Below are 16,382 nucleotides of genomic sequence, written 5' to 3' on the forward strand. Positions count from 1 at the left end.
TATTCATCATATAGAAAAACATTTTAGAACAAAAACAAAATGCATGTCCTTTATTTCTATTACTGTCTGTCATTGTTACAACGTTTAGTTCAAAACTATAGATATATATAACTGAATAATCTTCTCTTTGTATTGTCAGATAGAATAGTATATTTTGTTAATTGTTTAATTTGTTCTAAAGTGAAATAAAAAATTGAAAACACAAAGAAAATAATTTGCATGCATTTCGGTGAACAAAAATTGGCAGCCACTTTGAATTTGAATCACGGCAGGACGGGGAACCACATTTAATATAGTGACTAGTATAGACTTGTAAGTTAATGAAAATATTTATTTAACACAGGAAGAAAGGATTTGTCAGTTTTTTAATAAACAGTGGCTTAACATAACAACATAACATTTTTAACAGTCAGATACTAGTATACATAGCTTTCGTTCAGGTATATTTTCAGAGAACATTAGGATGTCAATTATGACGACAAATACCCGCATGATGTCCGGTGCATAATTTTTATCGTTATGTTTCATTGATAAAGACCGTGTTGTGACAAAATCGTAAACGACAAATCCTTTTAAGGGGTTATATACCTATCAAAGAAATTGTTCTTTTTTCATACAAAATTCAATCATTTCAGACTCATTTTGGTGAAATACGAGCGAACTGTTTTTGTTTGTTTTTGTTTGGTTTAGAGTCACATCGAAATAACTGAGGGCGATGATGACCAAACGTGTAGTTTTATATTCTTGGTGGTAATTAATAAGGTGTGGTTTTCAGTCCTGATAACGGTGGTAATGCTCCCATCACACCAAACTTATTCTCTAAACGTCGCAACATGTCCTAAAATCGTAAAACGGGCTGCGATCTGGCTTGAACGTTGATAATATACGTAATGCTGACGCAATTAGTTCATAAACAGTCCTAGATACGCTCATCGCGTCTTTATTCCTTCTTAAGTCCGTTTATAGTAAGTTCGGTTTGGGAAAACATTTGCCGTGCACATCATGTGGACTCTGTTTGTAAGCAGTCAAAGCCCGTCTGTAGTCAGACTAAAGCAGTTTGTAACTACCAGTAGTCCTACTTCGTTCCGAGTTTACAGTTTACCTTGTTCTGATTACGTCCTCATCTCGTCCCTAGTACGTTCAGAACGTAAATTGCGTTCACGTTCTGACCCGACGGCTACTAAAAGCCATCACGTTTTGTCCAGTTCTCATTATCGTTTGTTTCTTCAACCTCTAAAGATAAAAATAATCCACAGCAATTTGCAAGTATCAATATGCCACCAATGAAAAGCGGAGCCAGTTAAAGCAGTCAAAGACCCAACGTCTCATAGCTCCTACACAACAAGCTGATACAGAGCCTCCTGAGCCAGCCCCTGAACGTAAAAGTCGAGAGGATGAGCGTCATAATTTATCCCCTGCACCCTCTGACGACTATGTCTCTTCCACCCCAAAAATGCATGGAACAAACTTTTATTGTGTTCAGAGCTACAATATTATTCATGGTTCCGGCTAAACCTTGTGCCCAAATGTTGAACCTGTCCGGCAACGGCCTGTATTTATACCCTATCGTGTTGAATTGTTGTAGGAACTGCGAACAAACGTAATAAACGTACTAAAAACGAGCGGAGCGTATTGAGAATCTTAGAACTGTTTAGAAACGTATTGCAAACTTAGTATTTTATTTTGACTGTATTCAGACAGGATAACGACGCATTAAGAATATTATGAGGCCGAGTTAAATCTGTCTGTGAACGGGTTGAGCGAGCTACCATCCGTTACTTCTTTAAATCATTAAACATCTGCTAGGAACTTTATAAACTTTTGCATCGTTAAAATTCTGACAACGTAGTTTAATGTTAAAAAATGACATGTCTACCAAGAATGTGGGCAACGTATATAACTGACCATGTTTAAGATAGGTAAAAAAAAAAAACAACATTTGAATATACGCAATCATTCAGCAAAAATGTTCTTTTTGTTTCTCTTACCTTTAGATGACTGTTCCCTAACAAGACTTTCAACTTTATTGTAAAGACTTCTTATCAACGGTACTTGATCACCAATACTGTTGTCCAACCGGAACTTAAGTTTCATCAGAACATACGCTCTTATCAAATCCATTACTTCAGGGTGTTTTCTCTTTATCAGCCTCCTATAATCAATAGTTCTAATTAATTGTGATACTTCTGGAAGTTCTATCATATATCATATTTGTATTTCTTAAAACAGAACTGTTTTGTTTCCATTAAGATTCAGATGAGATTTGCGCATATTCACAGGTTTCAATACTTTGTAATGATTTCAACTTTTCCTTTTTTCTCTCTAGAAATCAAGAAGAACGTGCTGTTGTATATACATGTAGTTATACTGGGTGTCTAGGACTAATGTTTCTTACCTAAAGGGTTTGAGATGAAGCGTATACACTTCACAGTCATGTAGTTATACTGGGTGTCTAGGACTAATGTTTCTTACCTAAAGGGTTTGAGATGAAGCGTATACACTTCACAGTCATGTAGTTATACTGGGTGTCTAGGACTAATGTTTCTTACCTAAAGGGTTTGAGATGAAGCGTATACACTTCACAGTCATGTAGGCACCTGAGACTACTAGTATATGTTGGAAGATCAAGTATAATTTCCGTAATGCCTATTATTTCTCGGTTCTGTACGGCACATACACTAATTTCCGTCCGCTTGGCCTTGCTCTTTTTATGAAGGGTCCGTCTTGACACTTCTCCTGCATACTCGTACTTCCGTCGGTACACGCGTCTCCTTGATTCACTAGTATGAGTATAAACACAACTAATATTTCATATTACTTTTTTTTCATGGAAAAAATGTTAACTGCCCATGGATAAATTATTAAACAAACGTTTATCATGCGAACTGTTTAACTTTTTTCTCCGCTGTTTTCCTGGCGTGTTTATCATTTTTAAAGTACCACACTTTCAATTACAGTAATTCTCATAGAAAGATACATAAACGAAAATGTGGATTATTATTAAAACATTTTCTAATTATACAGTTGATTAAATATGTCTATAAGATGATATTACCGAAGCCATTCGCATTCGTTATAGTAAACGTCTGAACTGGTTTCAAAGGGCCATAACTCCGGATACTGGTAACGATGTTTACCTGGCTCGATGATCACCTCTGCACTCCCACTGAAAAAAAACGATATATTTATCCGGTTCTATAGCGTTAGTCACCCTTATAAGATTTCATATGATATTGAAAGAACTTAGCTTAGAGATTTAAATCATACGTAATACAATATCTGCTTGAACAATACTGACTTATCTTATTATTCCTTCTCTTGAGAAGGAATATCTTAATTCAATAAGTCACACTTGACTGAGCTACTGATATCAAAAGCTGTTGTAATTACAAGCTGGCCAGTTAAACTCGGTGACCTTAGAAATAACCTCTCACGTTAAATTATTCTTTCTCAATTGAGGCGACTCCATGGATTACACAATACTAAACCCGAGGATGATTAATTGATTCTTTTATTTCCTCCATTCTTGAAGAACATAACATATGTACATTCAGTCGACCAGATAGACAAATATCAGCAAATTTAAATGTAAACAACCAAATATTATCGTTACCTTCAAATGCATGGTTAATATGTGAAAACAAACCCCATTGCGACCCTCTAATTATGTGCAACGAATTCACACATCGAATCATAATAGAATGACCGGGCCAATGTCTTATTGCCGTATTTACTCTACTGAAAGAGGTAACAGATTTAATTTGTTGTTGGATTTAACAATATATGTTAAATAACTAGCGTAAATACTTACCTGATATTTTTTGGCAGTATAAAACAGACATTGCAACCAAAATTTTACAAGATGATCATTTTATATTTATATAGATATGCCCTAGAAGGAACTTTTGCTATGCTTTAACTTGTATCAATAACTGTTGTTTTTGTTGTTTTTCTTTTTTTCTTAATGAATTAGTTAATTTTTATCTGAAGGCATGTCCAAGTAATATGAATTCTGACCTTATGAGGAATATCAGTCTATTTACAGCATCTCCCTGTTTAACAATATGTGAACCCGCAAGAAAATGTTGGCTCTTCAAACTTATCTGCAGCATGCCACGTGACTGAGGCGGAAGTTTACTAAAAAACGGATGAATGTCAACAAAGTTTGACATGTTTATCACCTCCTTCTCATGGTGCTCCTATAATAAAAACAAAATGAACAATCACCACTTATGAAGGATAATTGGTGCCATAACTACATTATTATATGCTTTAGTGACATTTTAACGTTTAGTTTCTAATGAGGACCGTGCTTTCTATGTAATGATAAAGTGAGTTCATTATTCTTGGTAATGCTTCCTTTCAGCCAACAAACTAACAAGCTGCTTTTTCATTATTTTGTCAGAATTATGCTCGTTTTCACTCAGAATTTCGGGTTAAAGTTTTGCATATAAGCATGCAGGTGTTTCAAGACATGGACAGTTTCTGTAAAAACATTCAGTACTGAACTAACAGGAGAGCATCAAAAAGCATTACTTGATTATGTCATATAAAGGCGATTTGTATTTTAACTAAATGTGGATAAAGTATCGGCTGCACAATACAGAGTCGTTGGTTCGAGCCCCAATGGGGTCACGATCATGACTTCTCATATGACACCAGTGCTGATTTTTCCAGGAAGCGGACTCGAGAGTGGTTCCTTTAAGCTTGAAGCTTTCGAGTATAAACTTAACATAATGTCATGCCTTTTTTTAACTTAAAATGACCAAAAGGCTGCAACCAAATTAATTAATACAAGTTGTCTTCGTAGCAGCTGAAAAATATTAACTTTAGTACGGTTTGAAAGTAAAAAGAAAATACGCGCCTGTGAATCGAATTAGAGATGTGAACGTCCAAATCGGAGTGCGCTACCAAGGAATAACTGTTTCCACCGGAAAAGTTCCATATAAACTTAATCTGATTATTCTTTTGTTATTTTACGCTCCAAAGGCTTTAATACTAGGCGATACCTATAGGCCTACAGAGCCGGGTACCAACTCGATACGCTTTCAACTTCATTAAAACAGATAATAACTAGAAATGTGTCCATGGGAAACAGATGCCCCCACTACATGACAAAGGACACAAATTTTTTCCTAGGTCAGGGGCCATAACTCCTACAATACTGAATGAATCCGGACGCAAAACCCCAGGTGCACAACTGCACATGCTGACCAACATTCCTGTAAACTTTGGTGACTCTAGGTCAAATACTTTTGGAGCTACGCGCGACACAACATTAAAATGACCAATTTTTAACTAAGTCAGGGGCCATAACTCCTACAAGACTGAACGAATCCGGACGCGAAACCCCAGGTGCACAACTGCACATCCTGACCAACATTCCTGTAAATTTTGGTGACTCTAGGTCAAATACTTTTGGAGCTACGCGCGACACAACATTAAAATGACCAATTTTTAACTAAGTCAGGGTCCATAACTCCTACAGGACTGAATGAATCCGGACGCGAAACCCCAGGTGCACAACTACACATGCTGACCAACATTTCTGTAAAGTTTTGTGAGTCAAATACTTTTGGAGCTAGGCGCGACACAACATTCTCGGACGGACGGACGGACGGATTGACGGACGGACGGACGGACGGACAAGGGCAAATCTATACCCACCCACCCCCGCCAAAGTGGGGGCATAAAAACTACTTCTCGAGAACTGTTAGGTAGCAGGGTACACTTAGGCTTACATGTAGCGAGTCGCAATATTGCCCTTCCCTGATGAGCAGAATCAGTTTGGCAATTTTATAAAGTACGTGCATGTTTTGTGCTTTAAATTAATGGCAAGATCAGGACTCTCATACAAGAATATGGAAAGTTATCAAAACGAAAGTTTTACACCATCCATTAAAAATAGCATACCAAAATCATCAATTTTGCACTTTTTGAACAGCCTGCAATGATCCCGCTGCAGGAACAATGCCCAATTTTACTGCATTTCTTAATTTAATAGTCCCTACTGAACTACAGGATATAAACGGAATGGGGCTCATCCAGCTCGTTTTTTTTTTCACAAAATAGCAAAAATTGTTGCTGAGTATCAATCAACAAGCACGAACCCTCCCGTGATTTGAATTTCCCGCGCCAAGGTGACTCATCGATTCATAAAAAGCTAGCAGCAGTTAGTTTTACAACTGACATCAAAATTTTACATGTATCGGCTTTAAATTTTCTAAAGAATTAACAATCACTATGTCTCACCTTAATTTATAGACATCCAAAACCACGAAGTTCTAATTATTAAAAGTATTGACGGGGGCCAAAATTCGAAGTGTACCCTGCTACCTTACTATATGAAACGGCATGTATTAATTTTGGTACCCGGTGTGTGTACGATAGAACGGGTGCCCAGCGCAAGGTTGTGGTCCTTGTATCAATGGTTGACACCAGAATACCAGATTGTCAGGACTGGTAACACTTGACGAAATGGTACCAAGGACTGATAAATAAGTGATAATTCAAAAGTTAAATGTCAGTTTCAGAAGAGAAGTGAGAGTAAAAATGCATTTAGATTTTTAAACATGCTGAAATTGCACTAAAACATGATCTATAATTTTACCTCTCATCAATTCGTTGTATGCTGAAAGATACCGATACTACAGGTCTTCTTGTTTGCAAGATCAAATGGGAGGAATGCAATCATGACCCCACTGAGTGTCTATGCTTGTAGATGCAATATTTTTTTCTTGTTTGAACATATTTATCTTGTTATGTAAGTACAAGAATTTGTTTTGCGCATTTATTAGTTTGCGGAACTAACCAAGGAATAAAATCGCATCCGGGTGTAATCCTGAACATGCTTCATGCGTTATCTTTCGTTTATGTCCGTTCTATTGAAAACGAATGACAAAGCTATAGACTGCGTGTTTGAACTTTCAGAAAACTATAACTTCACAAAATATTGCAAAAGAAAATTTTACAAACTCATATTTTCGGACAATTTGCCACGGACTAATATATTTTTCCGTAAGGACCGCCGCCTTATCTCTGATTATGACCGTGCTCGGGGAGCGAAACCATTATGGCGAAGCGCGAGACCACGATGCCGAAGCACGAGACCACAATGGCGAAACACGAGACCACGTTGGCGAAGCACGAGACCACGATGGCGAAACACGAAATCTCGAATAGGTCGTATATATGTATATTCAGCTACATTATTAAAATTATATAACATACATTCAGCTCTTGTTGGAATATAGGTTAGCATTAAGATACAAATACACTTCCCTCAATGAAAACTGTATTTGAAGCATGAATTATGTGTACATTTTACTACAGAAAGTACACTTCTCATATAATATTTGTTACATAAATAAACTAAGGTTTCATAGCAACACAAATGTTCATCGTGAAACTAGTGTCACTGCACTGGATAGAGGCATACATTAAGTAAAGTGTTTAACAACGGATAACAATCCGACTTTATATATATTGTATGTCCTAAATACTTAAACATATGACTTGAGTTTCTGTAACTGCGTGGGCTGTCTAAATTCATGAGTTGTGTACTTGTGACATCTATATAAATCTGCGAAGAAGAAGGTTAATTTTTGACCCGAAATAGCCTAAAGCCAGAATGTCCATGTGTCCCTTCATCAGGATCTATGTTTTATTATTTTTCATATTTTTGAAAATTATCACCTCTAGACATTTATAGCTTTTTCTGTATGTATTCAGGGAGAAAAATTAATGTTTCGACTTGCTCCAGCTATAGTTTCAATTTACACCCACCTCTCTCCCCGCCCCTCTACCCGGCCAAGTAAAGGCCGGTGGGGCAAGTTTGAACAACCGGATAAGAAAATTAAATTCTATGTGTGTCTTATTTATTTTATAAGTATAAAGATAGCTTTCAATACCGTTTTCTGCTAAAATGACAGTAAAAGCTATGGCTAACAATGTCAATTTTGTGCGAAAAAGCCCCGGGCCTTCCAAGTCTATTTACACGATTAGTCCTTGAATTTCCTGTTCGATACGCATTTTCTGAACCTTTGTCAATATCTTGGAACTCTTGAAACGGGCTAACTCATCGTTTGCAGAAAAATTCAATGTAAACTACTAAGCATTCTCTAACATATCTTTATTAACCTACCCTGATATAATTGTCAAAGGTGTCATTGTCAATAACCATTATATCTAACATCTCATCCGCTATGACAGACGCATTATATTGTCCGTTATCATTCAGCAGCGACTCTTCATCAAAATGTTTCCCCTTTTCTGAAAATAAAAAAAAAATCGAAAATAAATTTCTGCTTATTTCAAATGGAAATTATTTTGTTTAAACCAATAATGTGCCATTGAATTATATGAACTATAATTATTCTGTCATTCAGTTTTAAAGTCAAGCATGAATTCATTTAAATGCATACAAACTGATTATGAAATACGACCAAGAATGTTGCACAGATGTTCTAGTTGTGAAAGATAAACACTTGCCACATTTCACTACAAATTTTCCGAGTTTAGCCCGTGGTGTGGATTTCCGGGAACGTTTCGACGCTCGCGAATGTGGACTCGAATCAGGGGGGAGAATCTGACTTTGGGCTACAACATCTATAGGGGTAGATGTAGCACTTGGTGTTTGATTAGCTTCAGTAGGGACATTTTCGTCAGATTTTTCCTTTGTCTCGCTTCCATCAGATTCCACATCACTTACATCTGTTTCCGGCTGTTCTGTGAGTGTCGCGTACGGTTGAGACATGCGCGAATGTGCGGTTCTCTTCGAAGATGCTGATTTTGGTGTCCCCAAAAGTCTTGCTTGTGATGAGACGGCCGTCAATACTCTCTCCAATGAACTGGTTGACCTGCGTCGCAACTTCCCTTCTGTCAGGAATGGATTGACGAAAATTGACACTGAGCCGCGCAGAAGAATAAAGAATTTCAATGGATTACTCCTAAATGAAAGATAAAATACACGCGGTGATAAAAACGTTACGGTGTAACTGATATTGAAACGATATACCAAAAATGTGTTATTCTGCAAGATTTAGAACAAGTATGCCCACGGGCAGAATGTCGAGCCCGCCAGCTGTCAAGTGCGACCTTGACCTTGGACCTAGGGACCTGGTTCTTGCGCATGACACTCCGTCTCATAATGGTGAACATTCATGCCAAGTTACATCAAAATCCCACCATGCAAGAAGAAATGCTCCGGACAAACTTCAATTTGACCTTTGACCTCAAACTGTGACCTTGACCTTTGAGATAGGAACATGGGGTTTGACACGCCTTCTCATTAAGGTAAACATTCATGCCAAATATAAACAAGATTGGTCCATGCATGCCAAAGTTATGGTCCGGACAAAATCGGACGCACGCACGCACGCACGGACGTACGCACATACATCGAAAGTGGTGACTATATCGAGCTCACCGCAAGCGGGCTCGACAAATGCTACTGAAATTATGACAAAATGTTTAACTGATTTGAGAAATTTCAACTGCCAGAGGCTAAAATCAAGGCGTGCGACTTACTGTTGACGGGCCAGCCCTTGCTGGAAAATAATGTCATCCCTGGATGCGGTCATATATTTGCACTGACGTATTATCTCTATAACTGCAGCTGAAATGAACGGGAAACTTGGTGACGCCTTTGCCCACTCAAATCACGTGTAATTTGCATTTTACGAGAAGCGGACTCGACAGTTATAGTATAATGAAAATTGATGGTACATAGAGCATTTTTAAACTTGCTGACATTGTAATAAGAAATGATCTATGATATCTACCTATGCCTTTAAAAAGCTGAAGGGATATTAATTAACAGTTGGCAGAAGCAGGGGAGGAGTTTTTCCTGCCCCCAAGTGACTGTTATGCGTATAACTTGCTTTTACAGGAAGTAAGTGCATGTGAGAAATATGAACTTCAAGGTTTCTTCAAAATAGAGGGGGGGGGGGGGGGATGTATAAACAAACAGTTCTCTAAAACGATTCTTCAGAAATACCATAAAATATGTAAATGATGACTTAAGTTACGCTATAAATGTTGAAGTATTCGTTGAATAGTGTTTCCTGTTTCGGCTACAAAAAGGAACATTTAACAACATGCGTGTGTAAGAACATGCCAGTAGTTGGACATGTCTTGCAGCGTAGAAATATTTTGAAAGCATGCAAGTAAAAGGAGTTAAACGTGAAATAATAAGTGGGTAGTAAACTTACAAGTGTCGACAGTCTTCAGCAGAGTACTCCGTCTCCGTAACCAAGTTACGTAACTTCCAATATCAATATTATCTCGTGCTGTAGAATCGCGAGAGATCAGTTGCACGAAGTCTTCAAGCTTGCGTGACATGATAAAATACAACTTTTTAACACAGCAGAAACTCTCTGTATATCATGAGTATGTAATACTTTCACAGTTTTGTCTTTTATTGCAAGAAAAAATCAAGAAATGGTAAGAGTATATAATGTAACACGTATGTTTACATCAAAATTGTTATCATTGTACGATACGGGCTCCATTTGTATGTTAATTAATTGATTCTGCAGTCCAATAAACATCGGTTTCATGTACATGGAATAAAAAAATCTTTATATTTGGATTATGTGAAATATTTCGCATATGGAAAAATTATTTATCCACTTGTAACAGTTTTCGTGAAAATTATTATGTCCGTGTAGAAATGTATAAAACTATTTCAGAATAAAAATGGTATTTACAATCCAATTTTAATTGTAATAAGTAAATTCCGAAATTTCAGACAGTCTGAACTTGTAATATTTTATATGGTAACACATTGAAACTAAACTGAGATCCAAACCTATTGTATCTATGGATTAGTATGAAAATGCGACGTATCTTTGTTGTCTGTTCATTGTTATGTTTCAATAATGGACATTTTTCAAAATAATTACTGTAATATATTGGAAATATTTCACTTACAAAATGGTTATTTCTTCCATTGTAGTCAGAAGTTGTGAAAAAATGTTTGCAAATTATTAACAAACAAAAACAGAAATAATTATGCCTTATTAAACCAAAGAAAAACATGACAAAGTAGTCAGGCCAAATAATATGGTTTATAGAATGTAGATAAGTATATTACAGTTTTACTTGTAATAAGACTGGAATATTGTAAATGAATATAAATTGTGCAGTGTCTGAAGTGCTATGAAACAAAGTTACTTAGGAACATTCAACTTTGTTTGTTTGTTTGTTTTGGGTTTAACGCCGTTTTCAACAGTATTTCAGTGACGTAACGGCGGGCAGTTTATCTATAAAACCAGTGTTCCTGGATTCTGTACCAGTACAAACCTGTTCTCCGCAAGTAAATGCCAACTTCCCCATATGAATCAGAGGTGGAGGACAAATGATTTCAGACACAATGTCTTTTATGAAATTGTCACGGAGAACTCAAGAACTCACGACCCTACGATCCGTAGATCTGCGCTCTCTCTATTGAGCTAAGTGGGCGGGCTTGAGTTTTTTTTTTTTTTTTTTTTTTTTTACAAAAACCGAAATATAATAAATAGTTTATATACATCAACATAATTATGTACCTCTTCTCAAGACTTTATTAACCATGAGAGCAGTGTGTAACTGCCGTGTGGCGGCTGTATATACTCTTCCTGTACTAACCTCATTGCTGTTATATTTTCGGTCCTTTAACTTTAATACGATTCCGCTTTAGCTGGTGTCAGGGAAGTTGCAAACTTTAGCAGGAGGGTAGTGCAAGGAACAGAAGACGCTGCAGATATAAAACGCTCATACACAGGACTCCTACCCTAAAGTAAGTATTTCATTTGGAGGGGCGAGGGCTCACGTGTCATAGTTTCGTATAAAGACAGTGTTACCACTTATACGTTGTTTTCCCGCTAATCGTGGATAGTCAATTTATTAAATGATGAAATAAGAGTTTTCTAGTTTGGTTAGTAATTCGTCTCTCTCATTTAATCGGATGCAAAAATCAAGAGTTACTAGCAAATGTATACACGACAATTGGAATGGTGACAAACAATAAAGCGAACACAATAGTTTAAATTCTATTTCTAGCAAATCGGCTAAACTTTAACAATATAATAAAAAAGGGCAAATGTATATGTACAATAAGCAATTATATTGGTGAACATATATTTATTTACACATTAAGAAACAGTCTTTGCAACAAGGTGTCAGTTCAAAACTTCTTAGCATCTCTCAAGTATTTGACAATATTAAACTACAAATAGTCTCCCTTATGCCGACAGCATATGCGAGACTTAATTTAATCAAGGTCGTGAAACTGGCCCAAAACAGCCATTGCGAACATCAATATCTTACAACAGACGAGAACGGCTACATTGTTTACACAAACGACATTCGCTTTTTATAGCATTATATCACCCAGTTAAGAGAGATCTGTAGAAAGAATAACAACAGCAATAGCAAATAATACGTAAGTACAAAGATAACAGTTAACAGTGTAAATAATATGGGAGATAATAGATCGCCTTGTTTTACTCCATCTGTAACATCAAAGAACACAGACATGGACAAATTTGGTCTAAATTTGACACATGCTAAAACATTACTAAATCGTTTCAACCATGACTCTACTCTTACAACTAATGAAAGATTCTACCAGTTCTAAATAAGTATAGATCTTCAAGAAAACAATGGGAGGAAATAAAACAAAAATACATTGTCGTGAACGGATTTCGTTTTCAACTAAAATGAAAGAAAAACAAATATATAAAGATATGAAATATGTATCAAACCAAAAACTATATGATTCTTAACAACTGAAAAAGAATACTTATGTTGTTTTTTGTTGTTGTTGTTGTCGTTGTTGTTTTCAGTTTAATTTTCAGGGTAGCAAAACACAAAATAAAGGAACTGTTCATTGTAATTGTGAAAAATAAGTTCGTCTGAAAGCAGTTTGCAATTTCATTTTTAAGCAAATGATTTTTGGTAATCGATCAAGTAAATGTTTAATTATCGAACATATCAAAAGGAAAGATAAATACATAAACGATTACTTAAAATTGATATAACAATACAAATGAAAACAATTAAACTTAAAAAAAAAGTTTATATTTGCAAAAACAAAATCAGATCAAAGTGGCATTTAAAGTAAAAAGCACCATGTGAAATATATATTCTTGGCCTTTTTGGATTAAATATTAGTGCTGATATTTTTATCATTGTCGTCTCCATAAATGTTACCAAATTGTTGTTACAGTTGTTTCCTTGTTCAAATCTATTTCACAAAAGAGGAAACAGACAATGTATTTTCACTGAAGATGTTAGAGACACCACAATAACCTTTCCGTTTTCTTGGTACCTAGTCCATGAGACAGCAACAACACACTATCGCTAACGCGGCCAGTAAACAACATTCAGTGGAGCGGTCTTTGTCTCGGCTTCTTTGTGGTTGCTGTACTCTGTAAAATACAGATAGTATTTCTTCAAGGCCGTTGACTTTTATTAAAAGAAGCATCACTAACTATACAGCTTTAAGCCAAATCTATTGAGTAGTTGACCAAAGTTGCTCTCTGCTGGCGCTGTTCACTGAACAAAAAAAAAACCACGAAAGATGTTAAACTAGATTGTCCGTCGATTTATAACATTTGTAACAAAAACATTGTAAGACTTGGACAAAAGTGCGCCAATGAGTCCAGAATTGCAATTGGACGAGGAACTTTCTGAAGACAGATAAATATATACCGTTTAAAGTTTTTATACGATCATATTAGTTTCGTGACGGCACGAGAACGACACGTGTGATTTAACATGGTATCATGCAATAGATCTAAACAACGAGGAATTTGCAATAATCTTACGTGTTAGGCTGAGTTACAACAACTGTCTGTCCGTATCCGTATGGATATCCCCCGGGTTGTTGACCGTAGCCAGGCTGTTGACCGTAACCTGGCTGTTGACCGTAACCTGGCTGTGCGTAGCCCCCAGGCTGTTGATTCTGTGGATACCCACCGGGGTAGTTCTGTGGGTATCCTCCGTGTGGATGTGGGTAACCTTGTTGAGGAGGTGGGTACGCGCCACCTCCGCCACCACCGTAGGGAGCATATGGAGGTGGAGGTTCCCCGTAGTTTTGTGGCTGCGACATTGCTGTACACAAAGAAAAATACTGATTGATTAAATTAATCTTACATGTTTTGATTAAAATAAAGACCGTAACATTAAGATTCAAATGAATTTTACTGATATGGTGTACTTTTTATTATCAAAATGAACAACCGTTATTGTTATCCGCATGCAGTTCCGAAAGTAGCGGTGGTCTAGTGGTTAAGGTGTCGGCCGCTCAACCCAGGGCTCGTGGATTCGAGCCCTACTGGGGTCACGACCATGACTTTTCATATGACACCTGTACTGGTATTTCCGGGAAGCGGACTTGAAAGTGGTTCAAGTAAGCTTAGACAGGAGAGTGGTTCAAATAAGCTTAAAGCTTTTATCACAATCGAGCTTAGACTAGAGAGTGGTTCAAATAAGCTTAAAGTTTGTGAGAATTTAGCCAGAGCAACCAGAACAGCCAGAGTAGCCAGAAACCAACCCTAACACTAACCCTAACCCTAACCCTGGCTGCTCTGGCTAAGTTCATGCACATTAAAGTTTATATTACAGTCGAGCTCAAACAAATTAGTATAAACTAATATGCGAGCATTTGGAAGTCGGGTGCATTCCTCAACCATTACTGATTTGGTGTACTTTCTATTGTTTTGATAATTAACTAATTTGTGATCACGTGTTTCACTCTGCTGTCGATGGTTCTGGTGTTAAAGGCACTGCATGACCTCCAGATTTTGGCTAGAAATGATTTTTCTTTAAAATTGAAATAAGAATATGTGTTTAATACATATAATATAACCTTACAGCTGTGCTCGTTTATAAGTTATCACTTCCATACAATGTATATAATTTTTGGACTGATGTGACATATACTTGGCACGTATTTCCTGTTCGTTTCTTTATCCAGGTGCCATTTAAGCTCATTCTAAAAAAAATCTAATGCACCACATATGTAACCCATATACAACATATGTATCCCATTCGGTTTTTCGCCCAAAAATATATTTCTAGCAAAGTGATCGCCAAATATTTTTTCTTCAGGATGAGATTTAGCATACGGAAGTTTGCGAGGGCAAAATAAGCAGGCGCAGGGCAACAAAACAACATATTTCCACCTGTTGATAAAAATGTTGCTATTTTTCAGTCATACCGCTTCACGGAGGATACGTTTTTCTCCGTCATTTCTACAAATACAGGTAAGGTAAATGCACTTACATGCTAGGTAATGTTTACTCGGTGGCACTGCATCGCGATTTTTTGGCAAAACAATGTCATTTTCACAATATTCAATCACAAATAAAAATTTCACGTATTTTTCTGCGAAATGTTTACCACATATGTACTACCGGAAGCACAACATATAATTTTAAGCGGTGCCCATTTGGGAATACATATGTTGGATCCCCTCTCGTGTATATATTGGATTTTATTCAAGACATTCAATCATTTCATACACTGAAAACTTTTTTTTCTAAATAAAAGGTGTGGTCTTCGGATCGTGTCTACTTAATTTTAATGACTAACATTTGTAGTTTCTTAGAAGGTTAAGAAGAGGAAGTTATAGTTATTTTCTCAGTAAGCAGAAATAGCATCTTTCTTTCAGTTTGTTTTAGTATCAACACGATTATAGTTTTCACTCGGGTAGTATATATTTGGATCATTTGTTATTTATACTTTTATACATACCTTTCCCTTTATACGTTGCCATAATAGCTGTAAACACACTTATCGGATTGTATGTATCTATATACGAATCATGATAAAATGTGTATATAAACATTAAAATGATAGAAAAGATGTATCCTTGGTATAAAAAGTATATCAAAACTAACCTCTAAACTGTCGAGTTTTATTCCTTCAAAGTTTTCAAACAGGTATATCAAAGCCTAGTTCAAAATAATGTTTAACCTTTTATGTAAATTATATTGGGAGATTACTACATACGTCAATGGTTAATCTAAATATAACTTCGTACTCATTCAGGTGATTAAAAAGTCCGGTTGACTTGTTTTGCTACGAACAGGAAGTAATCAATACTCCAACATGTAAAATTTAAGTTTTCTCTAATACTAAAATAATTTAATACCTTTGTTTCCCATTTTCTTGGTAGAACTCCGCAGAAAAACACTTTAACACCCTACGTATATAAGGAAATAGTATCGAATACATAATAATATGTGACAACATTTATAATATGTACATGAGAAAAGCATGCTATTAATTACGCAATAAGACAAATGTTTACAATAAAAAATGATGTATAATACATGACGTGCATACATTAACAGCGTTGATCACTGTTAACGAAAATTCGCAACTTTTAAAAA

At 36.2% G+C, this 16,382-nt stretch overlaps 1 protein-coding gene across 1 annotated transcript in view; it reads right to left on the reverse strand.

The window, feature by feature from the left end:
* Positions 1 to 16,154, reverse strand: part of LOC123531007 (uncharacterized) — a 39,885-nt gene extending 23,731 nt beyond the window's left edge. Inside the window, exons 1-9 of the mRNA XM_053517488.1 lie at positions 15,888 to 16,154; positions 13,812 to 14,097; positions 10,212 to 13,412; positions 9,529 to 9,616; positions 8,144 to 8,948; positions 4,018 to 4,199; positions 3,056 to 3,166; positions 2,550 to 2,780; positions 1,989 to 2,152 (exon numbers count right to left, since the gene is read on the reverse strand). Coding sequence (XP_053373463.1) covers positions 1,989 to 2,152; positions 2,550 to 2,780; positions 3,056 to 3,166; positions 4,018 to 4,199; positions 8,144 to 8,194 — 739 coding nt within the window. The 5' untranslated portion in view covers positions 8,195 to 8,948; positions 9,529 to 9,616; positions 10,212 to 13,412; positions 13,812 to 14,097; positions 15,888 to 16,154. The remainder of the gene's footprint in view (positions 1 to 1,988; positions 2,153 to 2,549; positions 2,781 to 3,055; positions 3,167 to 4,017; positions 4,200 to 8,143; positions 8,949 to 9,528; positions 9,617 to 10,211; positions 13,413 to 13,811; positions 14,098 to 15,887) is intronic.
* Between the last annotated feature and the right edge of the window lie 228 nt (positions 16,155 to 16,382).

Source organism: Mercenaria mercenaria, chromosome 11, assembly GCF_021730395.1.
Source record: "Mercenaria mercenaria strain notata chromosome 11, MADL_Memer_1, whole genome shotgun sequence".
Lineage (NCBI taxonomy): Eukaryota > Metazoa > Mollusca > Bivalvia > Venerida > Veneridae > Mercenaria > Mercenaria mercenaria.